This window comes from Thamnophis elegans, chromosome Z (genome assembly GCF_009769535.1).
Source record: "Thamnophis elegans isolate rThaEle1 chromosome Z, rThaEle1.pri, whole genome shotgun sequence".
Classification (NCBI taxonomy): Eukaryota; Metazoa; Chordata; class Lepidosauria; order Squamata; family Colubridae; genus Thamnophis; species Thamnophis elegans.
The window spans coordinates 52,607,793-52,630,556 of record NC_045558.1 but is presented as its reverse complement, the minus strand read 5'-3'; the positions used below and the strand labels follow the sequence as shown (position 1 = coordinate 52,630,556).

The window sequence follows — 22,764 nt, the reverse complement described above, 5'->3', positions numbered from 1 at the left end:
CAAGAATGCATGGAATTTCAATCCTTTTTTTCTAATTGTATTCACAACTCATTATAAGGTAGATTAGTCTGAAAGAAGTGAACGACTTTTGAACTGATCTGATCTCATTAATGGTGCAGGATGGTGCAGTCCAGGACAAGGTTCACTTTTAGCGTACTACTGGTATTTTACGATGATCCCAATTGAGCTGCAAGATACATCCGACGAGCGCTACCAAACGGGTGGAGTACCGAGCCAGTAACCTTGTGTGAAGAAGCCGCGGTCTAATGTGAACTTATCCGACCTTTGTACATTGATCCTTGGCCAGAGCAGAAATCTAAAAACATGTAAACACAGAAAAGCGGATCCCGTATTATCGCTATTGGCAAGCCTAAATAGATCGATTAGCCGTTGGCGACGCTAGAGAGACCGTATATTTAAACATCTCCTACAGAGAAAATACGATTTAGAGAAATCTGAAGCAAGTTGCAAAGTTTCCTTTTGTGCAATTAGCAGAACAACTCTGGGCGTCTGCTCGAATTGTGTAAGAAGGGATTGCGTGACTAGAGGGAAAAGAGTAGAACAAGCGTCAGTTCCTCCCCCAGCGGACCAAAACTAATTGCCACCGTGCAAAGAACGCCGAAGAGACGCCACCCATTTTTCGATGTTTTCAGAGCAGAAGCCTCTCTAGGCAGCCGGCCGGTTGCTCTATAGTGGGGCGGGACTGAAGAATGACGCGCTGACGCGACTGCCATCGGGCGGATCCCGTGATGGCTGGCGGTGGCGGCACTGCCGCGGTTGCTCTATCGCTCGCTGGCCTCCCGGCGACTGCTTCAGGAGCCGTTCTCAAAAGCGCTACCATGGCTGACGACAAGTCCGCCGAGTCCGCCAACGAACGGTGAGTTAAGGAGGGGGGAAGTGAGGCTGTAAGCCGGTTGGCCGGCGGTGTCACCCAGGTCGCTATTGAGAGGCCCTCCCTCGTCGGCCCCGACTGACGTGCCAGTGATCCCAGATGCTCGTTGGCCTGGTTTGTCGTTCTAGAAATGGGAACTTGCTTGCTTCCGTCGCCGGCACATGTATAACCTTCTCTAGGATGCCATAATTCTGATGTTACCTCACAATCTCCAGGATTTTCTTGGATAGCTCTCCACCTTATCCAATGCTGCTTCGGGTGTATTGTCAAAAATAAGTTAAAAGATTATAATGACAAATCTAGTCTGTGGCGCGTGTGCTCCATCCTAAACTAAGGGCAACAGGAGAAATTCGATTGTTTGGGTACAAATTAATAGACAGCTGTGATAGATATGTGCGATTTAAAGCATTTTAAGATTAGGAGAATGTATTCTCATACTTGTAATTTATTTATATTTTGCTCCGAAGTAGCAGCTCTTCAATTTACTCTTTGTTTTTTTACTTTTCAATGTTTGAGCATTCACCCAAAGAAGAAACAACTAAAGGCAGCTAATTTTAGGATTCATTTTAGTATGCCTCCATTCCCATCCCTAATCTTTTAAAAAAAGAAACCATTTTCTGTATGTAAACATACGCTTGAACGCAGAACTTTGACATGACTTTAACAGTACAGGTGTTTGCCATTTTGTATATCTACTTGCACCTTTTTCATTTATATATTTGCTGTTGTTTTTGTCCATTGTGAAATAAATCTTCAGTGTTTTGGTATAGCAATTACTTATACATATATTGCATTATTTTTATGTGAAATGGAATCAGGGAAATACCTGCATAGTAGACACATTTGTTGTCATGTGATATAATTTTTAATGCCTGTTTATGTCATTGTGTTGTTCAGTCATAGTCACATAAACAATTCCATTTTGGCAAAGTCATATTTTTAAAATTCTGTAGATTTGCCTTTGTAACCTGACCTGAATTATATTTCAGGGACAAGTGCAATATAACTGTGCTACAATAAACATAGCAGTATTTCCAAGGTGCTTGGTGGTAATGGTCACAGAGACTCTCATAGCAAACTGTAGTTTTGATCCCAAATGTGTTGGGAATGCAATTCCTAAAATTCCAGATGGGAGCTAGACTTTCTGTAGTTCACATGGGTGGTTTAGATCAATGTCAGATGACAAGCACTAATAATAGGAGAGGGTCCTAAATAGAAATAGGGGAAGAAGTGGCAGATAATCCTAGCAGATAGTCTTGTATTTTTATATAGTCTGGATAAGGAAGGTAATTAAATAACAGCTATTCCAATCTATGTGTACACTTTTTTATAATCTCAATGAAGTTTTATTATGATCCGCTTAGATCAGGGGTATCAAACCCAATCGCATTGCATGCTGTATTGTGACATATCGGGATTGTTTTTGCCCTTGCAGAGCGAGGTAGGTGTGGCCCGCACAGGCTGTATCCAGCCCATGGGCCGTGTGTTTGACATCCCTATCTTAGATGTATTCTCATTAGAGAAAGAAGGACAGTAAGGCTAGGGGAAGTATCTATTGTCATACAATTGATGAAATCTTGAAGTCTGCCAATGATAATAGGACAGAACTTTATTTCCTTTCACTATTTAGAACTTTCACCCGCAACATCTGTTCTGAAAATGCCCTATAACTCACAGGCCTGTGAGTGATAGAACAGCTCCAAACCAATGTAGAAGTCCAGGAATAAAGGCTTATTCATGAATCAGGAATTTCTCCAGATTAGACCTTGCTCCCTGAAGCTTAATGTATGTCAACTGAAGTTGGGCGGAGTCCATTACTACCTTTGCATAAAAGCCTTGGGCAAAGACAATTAAATGTTAAAGACAACATCATTTATAATCTTCCTTTATATGGGATTGCCCAAACTCAGGTAGAAATTTTAAAAAATACATTTTAGTTATAAATTATAAAAAAATTGACAAAATACCTAAATGCACTAAAATAAATCCAACACATGATTAACTATCTTTAAACTTAAAGAAATAAAAAGTAGAAATGAAAAGACAATTATAATCCTCCAAAAAAAGAAACAGGAAAGAAGCCAAAACATATATATATAAGATTTTCACAGGTGTAGGTTTGCTGGTCTTGTATTTGGGTCTTTTCACGTATAAGATTGTTACACGGGAAAAGACCCAAGTATAACAAGACCAGCATACATATATATATGTGTGTGTGTGTGTGTGTGTGTGTGTGTGTGTGTGTGTATTATACTTATCAATAGTCACTGATTTATTAATGTACCATAACTATAATCTGATTATTACAAAATATATCACAAAATCTCTTCCATAATAGTATGTAATCATATTTCTTCCTTTTTTGATTAGTAATAAATATTGCCTTTAACAATATTAAAGGTGATATTTAATGTCACACATTCCTGAAAGCCTTTTCTTAACCTAATTCTTTTAGTGACATCCTTCAGTATTTTCTGATAAAAAGTCAGATTTTGAAGTTTTATGTACATAGTAATTCAATATCATCTTAATATGGTCAATATTTAAAGATTTTCCATAAATCTACGTATATATTAGTTTGCCAAAAAGATATAAGATAATGACATGATTATATCAGATGGGATCAATTTTTCTTAATCAGACATTTATGCTATTCTTGATAGTGATTTAGTGCCTGCTATTTCTGAGCCCTGGATTGGACTTTGACCATTCTTGTTACTTTTCTGATGTTTCTTTTGTGTTCTTGATTTTTGTTTAGAAGACATATTACTTTCTTTTGCGTCTTTGCGTAAGACATGTTATGGCCTTCTCTCTTAAGAAAATTCCCCTCCTTTTTATTATAAAGATTGCAGTTCTCTTACAGCAGAATGGTAAGAGGTTGTTGCTGCATTTAACTGAAAAATCTACTACTATTATATGTTTAGACTTCTTTTGGCAGAAAATAATGTCTATGTTTAAAAAAACATTCAGAAGAAAAATATTAGGCTTTTATGAAAGCCTGACAAAATGATATTACTGCTCTTGGTTTCTTAATGAATTGATTGCTTAAAAGACTTTAAAAAAAGGTGGCACAGAAATCAGACAAAGGTTGGGCCTTGAAAAATTAATAAATAGATGCAGGTCCACTTTTTTCTAATGATGTTCACAGTGCACCTAACTTGCTATATATTGCTCTAACTGTCAGTGAAGCAGATTAGGAAGAGATGACATATGTGGAATTAGTCTTCTAGGGAATACTCTAGACCAGTGATGGTGAACCTTTTTTGGCTCGTGTGCCATAAGGGGGGAGCGCAGGGGGGGCGTGCGTGGGCGTGCCACAACCATAATGCAACGCACGACCCCCCCCCCCAGTGCACATGCACTCATGAGAGGCACAAATTCCCTTTTTTTGCATGCTTTTTTCACTCTCCCCAAGCTACAGAGGCTTTATAGGAGCCTGGGAGGGGCGAAAACAACCTCCCCCCCCCGGAGGCCCTACAGAGGCTTCAGGGACCTTCAGGAGGCTTCTTTGAAGCCTCCGGAGGACTAAAAATGACCCTACGAGCAAACCAGAAGTCTGTTCCCGAACTTCTGGTTTGCCCATAGAAGCTCCTGAAGCCTCCGGAGGGCCTTCCGGGGAGGGGAGGCTCTTTTCATCCTTCCCAGGCTCCTATAAAGCCTCTAAAGCCTGGGGAGAGTGAAAAGTGGCTTTAAAAAAGGCTGAACTCAGCTGGATAGTCCATGCGCGCTGGCCAGCTGACAGGGCAACGCCTTGCATGCCCTGACAAATGGCTCCGCGTGTCACAGGCAGCATGCATGCCATAGGTTCGCCATGCCGATTCTAGATTAATGCTAAATATGGGTAGTCTTCCACTTACAACCATTTGTTTGGTTACAGTGACACTGACTTATGACCATTTTTCACACTTACAACTGTTGCATCATCCCACAGTCACATGATGAAGACTTTAAGCGTAAGTAAATGTGATTGTCAGGCCTGCAGCCATGTTCCTTTTGGGACACTTCTATTCTACTATGCTAGTCATAGTGGGAGGTTGGGTGAGGGGATAGTACGGAGTAGAATGTTATGTAGCCAAAATAAAATTCCTTTCCAGATTGCCAAGGTCATCTTTTGTCTTGGTACCTCTGCACCTGACTGGAACTAGATGGGGTGGAACTGCCAGCATGGGAGTGGAAGATTGGACCATGTTATTGACTTGTGGGTGTGGGGGCAAGATCATGAACTTTAACTTGGGTGGGGAAAACTGAGAAGCTTTAGATTTGGGTTTTCCCAGAAGGTTGCCACCATTGGCTCTCTTAATAAATGGGAACTTTGAGCAATACTTTGCCTTGGACTCTGATTTAATTTTGTGTGCTATCTGGAACACTGACAATGATGTAGTAGAAAAAGTTAAAACAATTTGTTAAACTAACTAAGCAGACACTATGGAATTCTGAATGTATAATGAACTATTTGATATGTTAAAAAATTCATGTGAAATGCTAAATGGTAAAGAAAAAGTAGAAATTCAGAGGGAACACTTAGAACAAGGTGAAGGAAAAAAGGAGATAGAGAAGACACTAAATTAAGAACAAGAAGATACTACAGAAGAAAAAGAGATTGAAAAATAAAAATATTCAGATGATTGTATTGGGATTTACTGTGACACACCAACAGGAGACAAAGGGGAAGTGGCCCCTAAAAAGAGAAAATAAAACAGCAAAGGTGGGAATAATGTGGAAAGACTGGAGAAAAAACTGGGAAAAGTTACTAAAACAATAGAACTAAAGAATGGGAAGAAAAAATAGAATCTACAAAAACAAGAAAAAGGAAAAGCTAGGCAAATGGGTGGAAAGAAAAGAATGTAAGAGAAGTGGAGTTCCTGAGAGACTAAGAGAAAGTGGTTGAAAGGAGGAAAGAAGGAAAAGGATTTGCAAGTAGAATAGAATGAAATGCGGTAATATTGTCTATCATATATAGCTAATATGATGTGAGGGAAGCAAATTAATATTATTAATTGTGAATAATTACGTGAAATGTTTACTATACAAAATTAAATTTGAGGATATATGTTATCGATCGTAAAACAGAATAATAGATGGAAATTAAATGTTAATTTGATTAATTTGGTGGGGGAAGATAATGATATTGTTTATATATTAAAAAGAAATTAAAGTTAAATTGGAAAATATGGGAAGAAACTAAGATTGCTGAAATTTGAAATGGAAATATGATGTAAAATGAACTATGCATAAGAGAAGATGTAAAGGGGGAAAACCCAGGCAACACTTTGTTTATAAAAGAAGTTAAAATATGTAACAAAAAATAAATAAAACTTTGTTTCAAAAAAAAGGTACAATGACACTGAAAAAACTGACTAATGACCATTTTTCACACTTACAACTGTACATCATCCCACAGTCACATGATGAAAATTCAGATGCTTGTCAACTGACATGTATGACAGTTGCAGTGTCCTGGGGTCATGTGATCACTTTTTGCATGACACAAGTAAAGTCAATAGAGAAGCCAGATTCACTTAAAAACAGTGTTACTAATTTAACCACTGCAGTGATTCACTTAACAACTGTCACAAGAAAGTTTGTAAAATGGGACAAAACTCACTTAACAAATGTCTCACTTAGCCACCTAAATTTTGGACAGAATTGTGGTCATAAATGGAGGACTACCTATACTACTAACTGATATTTCATAGGAGGATGTTCATTTGTTTTTTCAGACCAGACATTTCTAAGAGCTATTAGCTGAAGTTTAAAGAAGTTTCTTTTTTGGATTATGATTTTACTATTTTCTATGAGATTAATAAATCCATTTCAGACTCAAAGGGGTTCACTTTGGCATCTTTCTTCACAGACTTTTGCAGAATGTTGTATGAAATGAAATTTATGAAAAATCATTTAGAAGTTTTAAATGCATTAGACAGTGACACCAACATAGTTAAATATTTTTAAGCAAGCTTAAGGAAATTAATTTGTAGATGCGTACAGTACACAGTACACAGCTACATATCTTACCTATTAAGAAAAAAAATCATTTCTCAAATAATTTCATACTGTTTTTTATAATTAAGATACTTTTGAGTATCTCTGATAGGAGATTTTTATGGAACTTTTATTAGCTGTCTGTTGAGGTCCTTAATATATACTTTGTTTAAAAAAAGGAAAATTTATAATAATTATATGAGAAACTTGTTATTTTCCCTCTAACCTAATGTAGCAACAAATTGTAGTAATGCCAAGGCCTCTTGGAACAGATGTACAGTAAGCTTCCTAGAAATACTGTGCAGGAATTTTTCTTCCTTTCCTAAATATTCCTCTCTAATACAGGGAACTATAACCCACTACTTTATTTTAGAGATAGTTTTACATTTAAAAAAGTAAAGTGCATGTAAATAAGGAAAGAATATTCTGAGGGATCTTCAGAAAAGCTACCTTGCAGCAAAAATTATTGTTATGATTCTAAATGTATGTACCATCTGTGACTAAATAATTAACACATCAGGAAAACAGTTTAAATTGTCCTGCAGTGTGTCTCATTTGTACTTTGAATCTAAAACTAGAAATAACCCATATCGGTTCAAAAGTACAAGGTTCTTTGGCCAGGGGTTCTGTCCTTGGAAATATACTTTATAGAATATTGACAGTATTTTTGTAATCTTCAGAATTTTAGGCTTGTTGCTCATATTTTTATATAATACAAGATTATATACTTAATATTTTTTTAAACAAGTTTAGCAATAACATTTAATACAGATATTTAATGATATAATAATACATACTACTAATACCATAGTTCTCAGCCATTCATTTAATGATAGTTCAAAGTTACGATGGCCTTGGAAAAAATGACTTATGATGTGTCCTTAAATTTACAATCATTGCAACACCCTGTAGCTGTCTGATTACAATTTGGCTGCTTGACAATTGTCTTGTCACATGTTTTGTTAAAAAATTGAAAGTTTTTGGCAAGCAAAATCAATTGAGGAAGCTGAGTTGACTTAGCTATTGCATGATTCACTTAATTACCAATGGTTGTAACATCAAGTCCAATCATATAATGACTCCCTTAATGACCCCATTGCTTAGGGACCAAAATTCCTAATTATTGTAATATACATAGCAATAACATTTAGAAATATACTGCTTCACAGTGCTTTATAGCCCTCTCTAAGCAGTTTATAGAGTCAGCATATTGTCCTCAACAATCAGGGTCTTCATTTTACTGACCTCGGAAAGATGGAAGACTGAGTCAACCTAGAGCCTGGTGAGATTTGAACTACCAAATTGTAAGCAGTTGGCAGTCAGCAAAAGTAGCCTGCAGTACAGCATTCTAACCACTGCGCCACCACAGCTCCGTACATTCTTATTATTTCTTTTCCTAAGGTACCATATTTTTCAATTTGTTTGTTATGATGTGTTAGTTACACTATTGTAGAAGTGGCAGAATGTGGGAGTGGACTCAAAAAAGGAATCAGCTTACAGTGTCTACGTACCGCAAATGGATTAAGTCCGTCCCTCTTGAATGCCATTGATCCTTATCTAGAGCCAAAATAGTGCTAACCATTAGTTGAGTAGATTCTTGTGCATAGGCTTGAGTAATAATAAATGCATTTAATTGGAACTTTGCAGGTGTTCTTTTGCACCTGACAATCAAATTGGAATTTAAAACATCTGGGACTCATGATGTAGCCATTATAGACTATTATAGACATTATAGACTATTGATATAATATACTTAATTTAGAAGACAAGTTGTAATTTTGAAATCTTGATTTTCTTGCATAAATTATGAAGATTATTACTGTCATCTCAGTTCATTGTAAATCACTGTCTCAATTTACAATGATGCATAGTTTGCTTTAAAAATGAATTTTATTAATTCCTTTCTTTGGCAAGGCAGTCATTGTATTCTGTATAGAAATTATTCTGCATAGAAAATTATTCTGCCCTCTTTTGATTAATTAAAGTTATTGGGTTTTCAAATACAGGACAACATAAAACATTTTGGGATAATTTGAAAGAGGTTATTAGAACATGGATAATGCAAGGCTGTTTTGTATTAACAAGATTAGATGTGAATGTTATAATATCAAATTGCTGTTTGAATATAAGATGGCACTTGAGCCACCAATACCATCTAAATTAATTACGGCAATGCTAAATTCAAAAGTACATCCAGTTTCCAATATTATTTTTGGGAGGAATGCTGTCCTTTTAGAACAAAATAAAGTCCATAGAAGCTGGGCAGGTAGATCACTAAAAAATGGTAGCTATATCTTGTCTAGATAGATTTTCAGTTTCATATCCCTCATCCAGGTTTGAAGTAGGGTAGTCAGGTTCATTATCAATTTATCTATCAATTAGTTACTGTTTGGAGGCCTTTCTTTGGACCACCTCAGCATGATGTACAGAGATTAGATCTATTTCTTGTATAGGATCTGAATGGTAAACTTTTCTTGTAGAATATATGCTTATTTTTTAAATATTAAGAAAAAATAATTGCTTTCTTCATTAAAATATATATGAATGAATAAAAAATATATTTTGTTGTTCTTGTGCCATATCCATCATCGGACGTTGGCAATCATGTTGGCAATCCTATTTTTATCAATGGCCACACGAAAAAGTGCTGCTGAGCTTTGTCCAAACCAGTCCCTTAAGTTTTGAAGCCATAATGTTTTTCTTCTGCCTGGAATATATTTTGTAGTACATTAAAATATTTTTCAATCCTGCTTTATTTATTCATACTTTAAAAATTAATCTGAATGCTGTACTTCTTGGAAATCTTTGGAGAATTTTATATAAAGTTGTTTTAGGGTTTTTTCCCCCTGAATGTATGTTTAAATTATGCAGTGCCTGTAAAAACAAATATCCTTAGTAATGATTTTTTCTTGTAGGCAATCAGATGATCAGATAATTGCCTGAAATTACCTGACCTAAGTTCCCAGAATATTTGTTAACCATTCTTCCTTTCTAATAAATACATTAATTAACCACATTTTTCTACTGGAATAGAAGTTTTCTACTTGAATTACATACTATGCTATATCTTAGTGAGTTGGGAAAAGTCAGGAGTCCTTTTTTGTAGCCACATTACACTGATGAGGTAGATATCATGCAGATTAGTTGGTGTAATCATGGACCCTCTAAATATATTGGATGCCCACCCTCACATTGCCAGGTAACTTGAGCACAAGATGGTCTGTTTGGAAATGATAAGATATAAAGCCAAACGAATCTTCAGCTTGTGGAAGATAATATAGATGTTTTCAGTTCTCTAGCCTGAAAATTCCACACCTCATCTTTTTTTGAGTATATCTCCTTGAACTAAATGTACACTAAAATCTCAATTACAATTACCTGTTTGATCCTGTTATTTAAAACAAAAGGACAATTGCATTTTTAATAGAATTCCATTTTAGATATGTTGTGTAGCACTGACTTGGAAAGTATGTTGCTTAAAAATTATTCTGCATAGAATCAAGTATATCATGCATACATGATAAGATTCAATCTTTAATTGTCATTAAACGTTAAAGTATTGTGTACATTTCTATATGCTATTTAAGTTACACCGGTATACGTTATCGCAATATAGGTGACAACCCCCAAAGAAAATGCTGGATGCAGTAAAGCAGTGTGTTGGAACAGAAAGAACAAAGTCCACTTAGCCATAAATGTGTCCTTCCTGGCCTCCAATGCACATACAGGATACTGTGCATGTAGAAAACAGCACCTTAGTGGTTTTATTTTTCCTTTTTTTGAAAAGTTAGCATTAACAATAGTAAGTCTGGAATTTCAATCAAATATTGTAGTATATACTATATAGTATACCCTAAATTTTGCAATAATTTGATCTGTATTTTTTCTTAAGAAATAATTCAGAGTATCCCTTTATTTCTGTAACAAAATTACATTTATATATTTAAAAATAAATTAGATTGATCAAAATTAGGGTGACTACAGTGATTTTGAGCTATTTTTTACAGCATGACAAATATTTCATATTTTGTTGATTGGATTGGAAATACAGTAGTTAAATGCAAAATTACCTCATCTCAGGTAATTATTGTCTCCAATGTGTAACCAAAGACATGTATTCACTTGATCCCTGAATAATTATAATAATAGCATATTATTTAAATCATTCTAAACTCTTGTATTCCATCTAGGTCAGGATGGCTATCTAGCTGGTTCCCTGCATGGTGCCCTACATCACTTGTACATCTTAAAGATGCTGAAGAGAAAATTTTGAAATGTAAGCACTTGTGGTAAGAAATGTCCACCAGCATTCATCTCAAGTTTTATTACTGTCTCTACCCTCCCCCCCTTTTTTTAATGGAGAAAAGTTGGAAGAACAATAATAATTAAGAAACAGGCTTTGTGCAATTGAGCATCTGGTCCCATAAAGAAAAGAATATTGAATTTTAGTTGGACAACTAGTATATTAAACAAAATGGAATATAGCATGATCATAATTTGTTGTACTTCAGAGATTGCAAGGTTCAAACAAGTTGCACAGGTGAAAATTGGAGAATTATGTATATGAATAACCCCTATAATAAAAGTTTGCTTTCTTATTTCACAATTCATTTTGGACTGTGTTATAAGGTACAATAATGAAAGTAAGGGTTTTCTCAGTAGATTTTATATCAAAATGTGTTCATTGTGTTTGTAGAATTATTTCAGTATAGACTGAATAATAAGGCTTGTATTTCTTCCTTCAGGTATTACAAGTACCTACAGTAAACAATATATATACCTATCCAATGGAAATAAAATATGGACGCTTACATTCTCTCAGAACCTTTCACAGAAAACTCCAATTGTTCTTCTTCATGGGTTTGGAGGTGGTGTTGGACTTTGGGCTCTCAACTTTGAAGATCTTTGTGAAAATAGGACTGTATATGCATTTGATTTCTTGGGTTTTGGTCGCAGTAGTAGACCCCAGTTTGATTCTGATGCAGAGGTGGCAGAAAATCAATTTGTAGAGTCTATTGAAGAATGGAGACGGAAAATAGGATTGGATAGAATGATTTTACTTGGACACAACTTGGGTGGCTTCCTGGCAGCTGCTTACTCACTAAAATACCCATCAAGGTATATGAAAGATTTTTTTTCTTTTGTTCATTTGTATCAAATTCTCGTAGGCTAGCTGAAAAATCTCTGCAGTTTTCTTTGTAAGGTTTTTCAGAGGCGGTTTGCCATTGCTGCCTTCCTCAGGCTGAGAGAAAAGAATTACTTCAAATTTATCCAGCTGGCTTTGTGTCTAAACAGGTCTAGAACATATAGTCTCCTAGTTTCTAGCCTGATATTTTAACCATTACAACAAACTGACAAGCAATAGATAAAGGAAAATTATTTCTATAAGGTGATATGTCGACAAAATAATATATAGTATGTGTAAAATATGGAGCAAACAGCTAGATTCTCTGCTTAGCTTCAAATACAATTGAAAAACCAATTTAATAATTTTAAATACATAATTCAGTCTTTATTGTACTCCATTTCCATATCTTCTGAGTGAATTTGCTCAGAACATTTTTTGGGGGTTGCTTTTAAATATCTAATGCATGGACCATTTTAGGGACTGCAAAATATTGTCCTTCGTATGTCATATTCATGAGCTTGATTTGATTTCAGAATATTTACAGAACAAAAACCTTGGAAAGAGGAGGGAATGTGTGAAGAAATGGCAATTAATTACTAAAAATAATGAGTAATGAAGAAATTGTATACTTCAATGAAAAGCTGACTATACAGTATTTGTGTTAGATAAAATTAAAAGTTTTCACTTCCATTTTTATTTAATATAACGATTATGACATAACTATTATGGCTAATGTTAAGTTACAATGCAAAAATCTTTGAAGAGAGGTTGATTGATTCATCTGGCACAGTAGTAGACATAATTTATCAACTATAGAAATCCAGTAGTTTACTATTTATTCCAGAGATGCAATAAGTTGAATTTTAGAATTTTTGTATGTAAGTCATGCATTCTTTCACTGAGCTACAGAAGAAATTTTACTTTGGTATTATTACCTAAAAAGCAAGAATAGAATTATTGGGGGTGATTGAAATTCCGTTCCCTAATAATACTGATTTTAATAAATGAGCAATTATTTTGAAATTAAAATGAGAGGTGATAAATGTTTTATGTCTGTCATATTTTAAGAAAAAAATTAACATGACAATTCAGAACCCAGTGAACGCAGAAGTAAGATATGTCCATTTTGCAGTTTGAGGTGGAAGTTTTCTCTATTACTATAATCTCAGAGTTAGAATTTACTTTATTCTTAACTGCAACCAGGTGGTAGAGAACCTTAGCTCATCCCTTTTCCATTTGTGAAGGGGATGGTGACAAACAAGACTGTTGAATCCCATGAAACCTTTGCAGCTAGACAATCTTGAGAGATGAACAGATTGTCCTACATCAAGGGTGTCAAACTCAATTTCATTGAGGGCCGCATCAGGGTTGTGTTTAACTTCGGGGGGTAGAGGGAGTGTGGTCACCTCGATGTTACTCATGTCAGAGACACCTGTGATGGCCAAGGTGGGACTTCCCTCAGACTCCATCCCTCTCATTATAACCAATCTTCCTCCCTCCCTCCCTTCCTTCTCTTTTCCCCTCCCTCTTCTCCTTTCTTCCCCTCTTTCCTTATTTTTCCTTCCATGTTTTCATTCTATCTTCCCATCTTTTTCTTTGTCTTTTCTCTTTCCCTTTCTCCTTTCCTGTCTTCTTGGATGCTCAGATGCAAAAAGGGAAATATTTCTCGTTTTGTTCTGCTTTTAGTTTGTTTTGCTAACCCTCTGCTAGGAAAAATGGAGCTCAGGGGGGAAACACATGGTTCCCCTGGGCCCATTTTCAGCCATGATGGCCTCTGCAGCCCTCTGCCAACAAAAACAGAGCTCAGGGGGGACACAGCTCCATTTTCACTGACAGAGGCACTGCGAGCTGGTCCTTTGCTGTTTCTAGGCCCTGTGGGCCAGATCTAAGCACCCCTATATCTAAAGAAAAACATTTTTTTTATTTCAAAGATGAGCAAAGTGCAGTTCTCCAGATATTACTGAATTTCAGAATTACTCAGTGCCAGTTAAAATTATCAATGGTAAAATATTATGGGCATTACAATCCAACACCATCTAAAATGCTACATTATATTAGTTTGTGTTTTGCTGAAATGCTACAGTCCATAGAGTTTAGATAGCTATTGAGATACCTTGGAATGTAAATGACTTTGGCAGTTTTTTTAAAGGGATGATACTGATATATGACTTGATAGTTATGCAGCTTCAGTGAAACTATAGAGATTAGATTCGTAACTCTATTATATTGGAGAGGAATAATGGCAACAAGGTTACGGTATGCATTCATCCAAACCTAAATCATAAATCACAGTTTGCAAGCTGTAGTATCTAAGTTTATATAGCAAAGTTAGAACAAAAAACAGTATATGATTTATTGTGATTTATTGTCATGAAATGTGAGGGCTGGAGGATAGAGATCATCTAGCGCAACCTTGGCCATTCGGGAAACCAGAGATACAGTTATTGATCATTTTGTTTGTAAAGTTAAATCATAATATTGTGCAAAAGACCCATGTCTCCTCTTCTTCTATGTTCTGTATTCTTTGGAAGAGCATTTAGGGTACTTCTGATTCTAATGTGGTATTTTATCTCTACTGAGGACTGTGGTTAACATGAAGCATGGTTTAAATAGATGGATGATCTTTGTCCAGCATGTTCTTCCCCCAAGGCCCAACTTATTTCCAGATTGCATCATTAACAGAAAAACTTCACTTTGTGCTAGTAGGGTTTCTTTCTCCCAGTTTTTAATCTCACAAAAATTGTGATATAGGCCTCCATGGGATTTGATGTATCTATTTTGTATATTTAACCCTACCTCAAACTTAAGAAAAGAGCAAAAGAAATGGGCCAAATATTTCTCTCCCATCAGTAATGCTGCTGTCACTAGACTAAGCCTCAGAGAGTACAGGTAAAAAAAAAGTATTCTCTCCCTCTGATGGAATTTCCCATCACAGTTTAAATTCAATTCACTGTAATTGTCTATGCATATTGTTATATATTGTATATTATCATAAGCCCTCTGTAGGTGTTCATCTGTCTGGATAAATAATTAATCTGTGCCCACTTCCATTTTTAGAGTACAGTCATTAAATAACTCAGGTGTCTGATAAAGCAAAATCTCAGATCGTGTGAATGGCTACCAATTAAATATGAGGACAAATCACTTTCAGATGATTGTGTGGATAGAGAAAGGACAGGGCCAGCATACATTTTCCACTCTTTATCCATTTTGAAGTGGTTAATAATTCTCTAACTGAACTTTGAAACATAAAATGTATATTCTTATTCTATATACTGTAAATCTATTTCCTGGGTAAATACCAAGTGATTAAAGCTAATTCTGAAATCAGATTTGCACAATTCAAATGATTTCCTTATTGACAAAATCTCTTAACTTTTATCTCTGCAGGGTAAAGCATCTTCTATTAGTGGAGCCATGGGGTTTTCCAGAAAGACCTTCCAATGCTGAGCATGAGAGGACTATTCCAATATGGATCAAAGCACTTGGAGCTATTTTGAGTCCCTTTAACCCATTGGCTGGTCTCAGAATTGCTGGACCTTTTGGTGAGTGCTAACCCTGCTTATTTTGATTGTACTGCCAAAGACATCAATTTTGAAATTGCAGTAACATGGACTTTAGGTCATCTATGTATTTAAGCATTCACCTGATTAGGTTAGAATGTGGAATCTATTTAAGGCCATTGAGCAAAGTGATTGAAGAAGAGTGATACACTTAGATCTTCCCCTGCATCCAGCATAGAAAGACAGCAGGTTCCTGTAGGAGAATATAAATGTTCTGCCAGATGTAGCCCAGTAATTTTGTGAACTAATTGCTTTAAGTATTTATTGGCAAGGATGAATATGGCAAAAAAATCTTGTTTAGCATTAATTTTCTCTTTCTCCCAAGGTTTTACTCTACTCTTCAAATGGAAATTTATACTAAAGAGTTTATAAATTGGTGAATGCTTAGGATCAACTAGACAAAATATTTGGTGGCAAAAATGTTTATAGGTATAATAATTATTATAGTATGTCATAACATCTTGCCTTGTCAAAATAGAGAGAAGAAATGTAGCTTATTGAATCAGGATTGTTACAACTCTAGGCAATTGTAATTATTTGTCGGTTAAATTGTATTTAAATAAAATAATAGTTTCTTTAATTACCATTTGAATTCCCATATGATAATGAGGCATATCATTATCCATACACATCCAATACACATCAGGCAGTGTATTTCAGGGCACGAAAAAATAGAATTATCTTCTGTACAGTTTGAAATTTCTCTCTTTTGTCTGCTATTAAAAGTATTAAATTTTTGATTTTTGATATATGATAGGATTGAGCCTGGTACAACGTATAAGGCCAGACTTTAAGAGAAAGTATTCATCTATGTTTGATGATGATACAGTCACTGAATATATTTATCACTGTAATGTGCAATCACCAAGGTAAGTGTAAGGTTTTAAAAGTCTTTATATTAACTAATTATTCTCTAAATCATGGATCTTTAAATAATCAAAACAATATACAATAGTCTTCAAAGATAGGAAGTGTTATCATTTGCAAAACTATAGTCCTTAAAGAAAAATAAATACATGTAGGTATGACCATGCTAATTATTAGAGGAAGAAATTGAATGTTTTCAAAAAGGGCATTATAAAATGGACAAATAAATTTTCTATTAAATCATTTTCTTGCATGGCGTTTTCTTAATGTGAAGTCACCATAAATCTTCAGCCTTCACTGTTGTTTAATAAGCTGTTTGTAAAGATGACAGGTTCATTAGAAAATCCATCTTAAGTTATTACCCGAAGAATAAAGAGTTGACAGGTGTGAGATACCTTTGAAATCTGATATATATTTCTAAGAAAATGTGAACTTCATAACTGTTTTAATATTTTTTCCTTTCATTCTCTCATTCTTCTGTGAACATTCACAAAAGCCAGCATGACTTTTAAAAAGGTGCCACTGTTCCTGAAGTCACATGTGACTACGGCTCTATCAGACTTATGCCATTAACTTTCCATAGAACTACAGAGAAATAAAGATATTTATGTTAAACTATCCATGATTGTATTAATCATACTTAAGACTTGATAGGTGGTAGACAAAGTTTTAAAATTATATATACAACTAGCAATATTAGATGATGTTATATTAAAAAATAATAAAAGTCAGGTACATGGAATTTAGCAAATCTTGTTTTTTTCATTGATGTCTTTAAGTGGGGAAACTGCTTTCAAGAACATGACAGTTCCCTATGGATGGGCAAAAAGACCAATGCTGCAGAGAATTGTTTATATGCATCAAGACATTCCCATCACTGTGATTTATGGAGCAAGGTCCTGTATAGATGGCAATTCTGGAGCCACCATCCAGTCACTGCGACCAAACTCTTATGTGAAAACAATAGTAAGTGGGACATTCTAGTTATTATTTATTTTATTTTTAGTCATTCTGTTGCAAATTTATCTTCTTTGGACATTTTGGCAACAGCTATTTGAACATTTTAAAGTATTCAAATTACTATTCTGTCAGTCTTTGAAATATATTTTGGACATATATTTATCTTTCTAATCATCTATACATAAATACGAAAGACAAAGCAATTCAGCATAAATGAATTGATGCATGGATGTATTTCTTTAACTACAAATCTGCAGTCACTAATACTACTCACTTCTCCATGAATGAGAAGATTGTAAATGGACTGGCGAGTTACTTATGGACAAAAACTTCAGTTTTGTGTATAATTGTAACCTCCATATATCCTCTAGATTTTTTTTCCTGCACCCTCAAGCTAGGGTACTTATGACCTTGCTGATGACTACCTGGATTAGTCTAATTTTCTTAGCAATTTTTTTGGGAAGTGATATGCCATTGCCTGCTTCCTATGGCTGAGAAAGAGTGATTAGCCCAAGGTAATCCAGCTAGAATTGTGCCTAAAGCTGAATTAAAACTCAATCTCTGGTTGCTAGCCTGATGACTTATCTTTTTATACTGATTCTCCCGATTTAGATAAATTGAATTTTACAAATGCTCAAACCAGATTTTTCAGTTATTCTGGTAGTCCTTGATTTATGGCCACAATTAAGCTCAAAATTTCTGTTGCTAAGTAAGACATTTGTCAATTTTGCCTCATTTTATTACCTTTCTTACCACAGTTGTTAAGTGAATCACTGCAATTAATACGTTAGTAAAATGATTGTTAAGTGAATCTGGCTTTCCCATTGACTTTGCTTGTCAGAAGTTTATAAATGGTTATCCTATGACACTGCAACGGGCATAGATGTGAGTCAGTTGACAAGCATATGAATTTTGATACATAGCCATCGACATGCTGCAATGGTCATAAGTGTGAAAAACAGTCATAAGTCACTTTTTCAGTACCGTTGTAACTTTGAATGGTCACTAAGTGAACTGTTGTAAGTAGAGGGCTACCCATATGTCTTAATGTATACAAGTGAAAGTTAATGTGAAATCATCTTTTTGTATGAATACCCTTAAATGTATAAGAAATAATGAATCAATTTTGTATTAATCTCTTGGTTAGATCCCTGTTTTGTGTAATTTCTAAATACATCCATATACATCAAAATTATCCCCTTTTTCAAAACACAGGAAATAAAAAAGCAGAAAAATTTCCTTCTCTTATATTTAAACTCTGTGTTTAAAAAATCTGAGAGAAAAAGAAAAATATGAACTTACAAAAATAGGGAAATCATACTGTATTGTTCTAGGAACACAAATTTGCTCATATTTTTTGTAAACATCAATAGAACATTGATATTTGGATGTTAAGTTTATTTCCCCCTCTCTTCTGTTCTCAGGCTATCCTTGGTGCAGGTCATTATGTATATGCGGATCAACCTGAAGAGTTCAACCAGAAAATAAATGAGATCTGCAATTCTGTGGACTGAAATGATTCTGCTTTTTGAAAAAAGAGGCTATAAATATAACTCAAAGCAATACTTTATAGTATATTATAAAAAAAGTTAAGAAAAAAACTGAAAAAAGAATCAATTTTCTATGCACTCTTTCATTTAAGATATTTTCTCATTTAAAACTATGCAGTGCCTTTTATATAATAGGCAGATTTAAAAATAGTTGTACATTTTAGTTCGATTCTGTCTACATGTTTAGGGGAAATATTGCATTTCAACATGTATTAAAACATTTTAAAACTGAAATTTTAAAACTGGAGTTTTGCAAAATTACAACCTTTAATATGCAGGAATTTCTATAACAAAATTACAGTTTGGCTATTTCTTGCAGTTTCCATATACTGCAGTCTTCATATCTTAAACTTTTTAAAAAGATGAAAAAATTATTCAGATTACATATAAGATGACATTTCATTGTATTTTATGTGAAATTTGCCAAAATAATATTAAGAAGCACTCAGGAGAAAGAGCACAAATAAGAAAAGTTGGGAGAAATTCTGATTTTTATTTTTTGCTCTTGTAAATGTTGTTTACTATGCTAATGATTGAATGCTTAGTGTCCTAAGTTCTGAGGTACTAATACCTTAAAACACATGTTCTAAGGTACCAATATCGTTCCACTTGTTTTTGAAAATAAGTTGCAAATAGAGTGGAGTTGAAATCTTTGACATTGGTAAAGTGTAAGATATATTGATGAACTGATTCTCAAATTTTACGTGCTACTAAAATTCAGTCATTACATAGACCATGGATAAAGTAATGTAGTAATTACTATTTGGATGAATATCTATTTTATTTTTGGAATGTTGAGCCAGTCAAACTGTAAAACAATATAATCTTGTCAAAACCAGGTATCTTAGAAAAAAAGGAATATTTAATTAAATAAAGAAATGAATCTGGAAAAGTTACTATACCTCAGAATTTTTTAAATAAAGTGTCTTAATGCAGAGTTTTGAAGAGTTATTTGGGCCCTGGATTGGTTTTTTTTTAAACCCTAAGGTAAGCTACTTAAATAAAATAAGCAGAATTATAAACTTAAAAGCAAATTGAGCAGTTTATAAACTAAAGGTTTACACAGTAACGTATTGTTTAACTTTTTAATGTTGAATTAACTACTAAAATCAATTTAGAAGTTCATTTTGAATATTTTGATCTTATTCCAGATGCTTAGAAATACTAGATCTCTAAATCATTTTATTTGTGACACAAGATTTAAAAAATCGGGGGGGGGGGGGGTGTTCTAGGAAATCTTTGTATCAAGATAATTGGCAGAATACAATGATTAAAAATAATTACTGAAAACTATTTGTGTTATATCTGAATCTCTCTAATTTATCAGATCAGGGATGGTCCACCAATTTTCCAGCATGGAAAACTGGATCCATATAGATGGATCCATATAGATGGATCCAGCTGGGTTTGAAGAATATGGAAGAAAAACAGAATATTCTGATATTCCCCTGAATGTTCTGTCGCTGGAATAACATATATACTTTGTGCAGTTTTCAGGTTTCATTAGGTTCATTAAATAAAAGATACAACAGCATAGACTGCTGACTATCTTCCAGATATTTTATTGTCAATAACATATTATTTGTTATTAAATACTTATATTATGTAAATAACATAAAATGCCAGTAGAATTTTTATGTTATTTATAAACCTCATATTTATAAGGATAGACCTGATGTCCCTGCTCAATACCTGCAGCTGTTGTTTTGTGAAAAAAAAAATATAACAATCTGTTTCGGACTCTCGTGATAGGACTTAAGCAGTGACTAGGATAACGAAACAACAGACAAGTGTTGAATTTGTGCCATTTTGACTGGAATTGTAACATTTCTTTATAAATATATTGATCACACCAATCAAAATAATTTTGACTATGAGTTATCTATACCAGAGATGGCCAAAATGTCGAATTCAAATGAAACCTGGGTAACATGGCATAGTCTGGAGACTTCCTGGTATGGGAGGAAGGCTGTGCCCCCAAGGGTGAGAGATGGGGGCAATTGGGTGTTTTGTAACTCTTGGATATGTGTGTGTTGAGTGTGGTTCAGAAAGTTCCCACTTGAGTAATAGTAGAGTGGAGAGGAGTGGGTTGGGCACCACCTGGCTAGTTAATGAGAGAGGCCAGTCAAAGTGGTGCAATTGGATTGGATAGAGAATAGTGGATAGGGTTGGCACCTTGGAGCACCTGAATGGTGCAGAGAGTGAGAGCTAAAGCATCGTTGGGGCTCACTTCCAACCTCTTGAGTTGGTAGGAGGTTTGCTGACTGATACAAAAGGACAGAGTGGTTCTAGTTAAGGGAGCTAAGAGGCCAAAGTTGGGAGGTGGGATGCATTCTCGGGTGTGCGACTTTGGGCAAGTTAATATATTTGGTTAGTGATGGACATGGGATGTTTTGATGGGAGACAGAGGCCAGGTTCGTTTCTGGGGAGATGACTCCAGTGTTTAATACTGAGGTCGTGTTCTATGTCCCGGTCAACACATGAACAGGCCATGGCTTTTGCTGCTGCTGCTCAATAGAAAGTTGGTCAATAGGGAAAGGAGCTGCAGCTGGAGCGTGTTTGCAGTAGTGCCGCCCGGTTTTATTTTATTTTATCAATTTTTAGTACTCCTACTCGATTCTTTTTTATTTAATTAACATTTTTTGATGGAGATAACAGCATAGAACATAATACAAACAAAAACTTTTGTTGCTGCTGAAGAATTAAATAAGCATGGGTAAAAGAAAGAAACGGCATGGAACCAGCCCAGGATCTCTCCCTCCAGTGAAGACAGCAAAACAACCACGAATTGAGGAGCTCTTTGTTGGCAAGAGATCTGTAAGTAAAACTACCCCCCCCCCAGCCCCAACAATCTGGAGAGATTAGAACAGGACCGGCAAAAAGATATGGCAAATCAGCATTTACTAGACTTCTCCAATCGGGTGAAGGGGGAACAAAATGTCTGCCAGCTTTTATCACAAACAACTAGCCCATCAACTTCCTTTATTGAGTCTAAGTTAAAGACTAAAAAGGCAAAGAGCAACCAGATAATTCAGAGTATGGAGAGTTTACCCTGGGAAAATTCAACCGAGTTTATGGCAAAGCAATGCCTTCTCACAGCGCAAACGGTGGTCTCAATATTTGAACAATTAATTGCCATCCAACATGATGTAGAGTCACTGAAAAAAGATTTAGCTGTTTTTCTTCAAATGCAATGTCGGGCCCCAAAAACTCCCACTAAAGCTCAGGCAGAAGATTTGATTAACTCCCATTCGCAGGATAAGGAAAAGGAAATAGAACAAAGAGCCAGAAAAATAGTTAAAGAGACAGATAAAAGGAGACAGCCCTCTCAAAAAAACAGTCCCCCCCCCCGCAGACAAGGTATCGAGAGGAAAAGGTATCAAAAAAGAAGAAATCAGGAAAGAATCCCTCCCTTAATCACAACAATCACATTGCTTGCTACAAACACAAAGGATAGCTTTTAGAATCCATTTGAACAGACTTAATTATGGACGTTGGAATTCCAGAAGTGCGATATTAAATTCCCTAAGCCAGCTTCTTCACTGTCACAGGGGCATGATTGATCTCCGTGCTGTGGAGTGGTTACCTGAGGCCCCAAATTGGAAGCAGATCCTTCTGCCTTTCAAACAGCCCACCATACCACAGATGTTATTCAAGATGAAGGCATTTTTAGCCGCCTTCCAAATCTTTCCCATCAGAGTCTTTGGTGAGGAAAGGGTTATCCCTTTAATAACTAATATGCGAGCCTCCAAGGTGAATGACACCACCTCATTTTCAACCTTGGAAAAGAAAGAGAATGATAGTGGGAGTCAACCAATCTTG

At 35.1% G+C, this 22,764-nt stretch overlaps 1 protein-coding gene across 1 annotated transcript; it reads left to right on the top strand.

Moving 5' to 3' along the window:
- Nucleotides 1-415: 415 nt before the first annotated feature.
- ABHD5 (abhydrolase domain containing 5, lysophosphatidic acid acyltransferase) lies at nt 416-19,879 on the top strand. Its single transcript, XM_032237173.1, has 7 exons — nt 416-877; nt 11,065-11,150; nt 11,620-11,992; nt 15,393-15,547; nt 16,323-16,434; nt 17,212-17,398; nt 18,817-19,879. Exons 1-7 carry the CDS (start codon nt 750-752, stop codon nt 18,904-18,906), a joined length of 1,131 nt encoding a protein of 376 aa, XP_032093064.1. The 5' UTR covers nt 416-749; the 3' UTR covers nt 18,907-19,879.
- Nucleotides 19,880-22,764: the final 2,885 nt, after the last annotated feature.

Excerpts from the sequence above, each read along its gene's own strand:
- ABHD5 (XM_032237173.1), top strand. The coding sequence starts at position 750 with ATGGCTGGCGGTGGCGGCACTGCCGCGGTTGCTCTATCGCTCGCTGGC. Across the intron at positions 11,993-15,392 it reads TCACTAAAATACCCATCAAG|GGTAAAGCATCTTCTATTAG; the intron begins GTATATGAAAGA and ends TTATCTCTGCAG. Across the intron at positions 15,548-16,322 it reads CAGAATTGCTGGACCTTTTG|GATTGAGCCTGGTACAACGT; the intron begins GTGAGTGCTAAC and ends GATATATGATAG.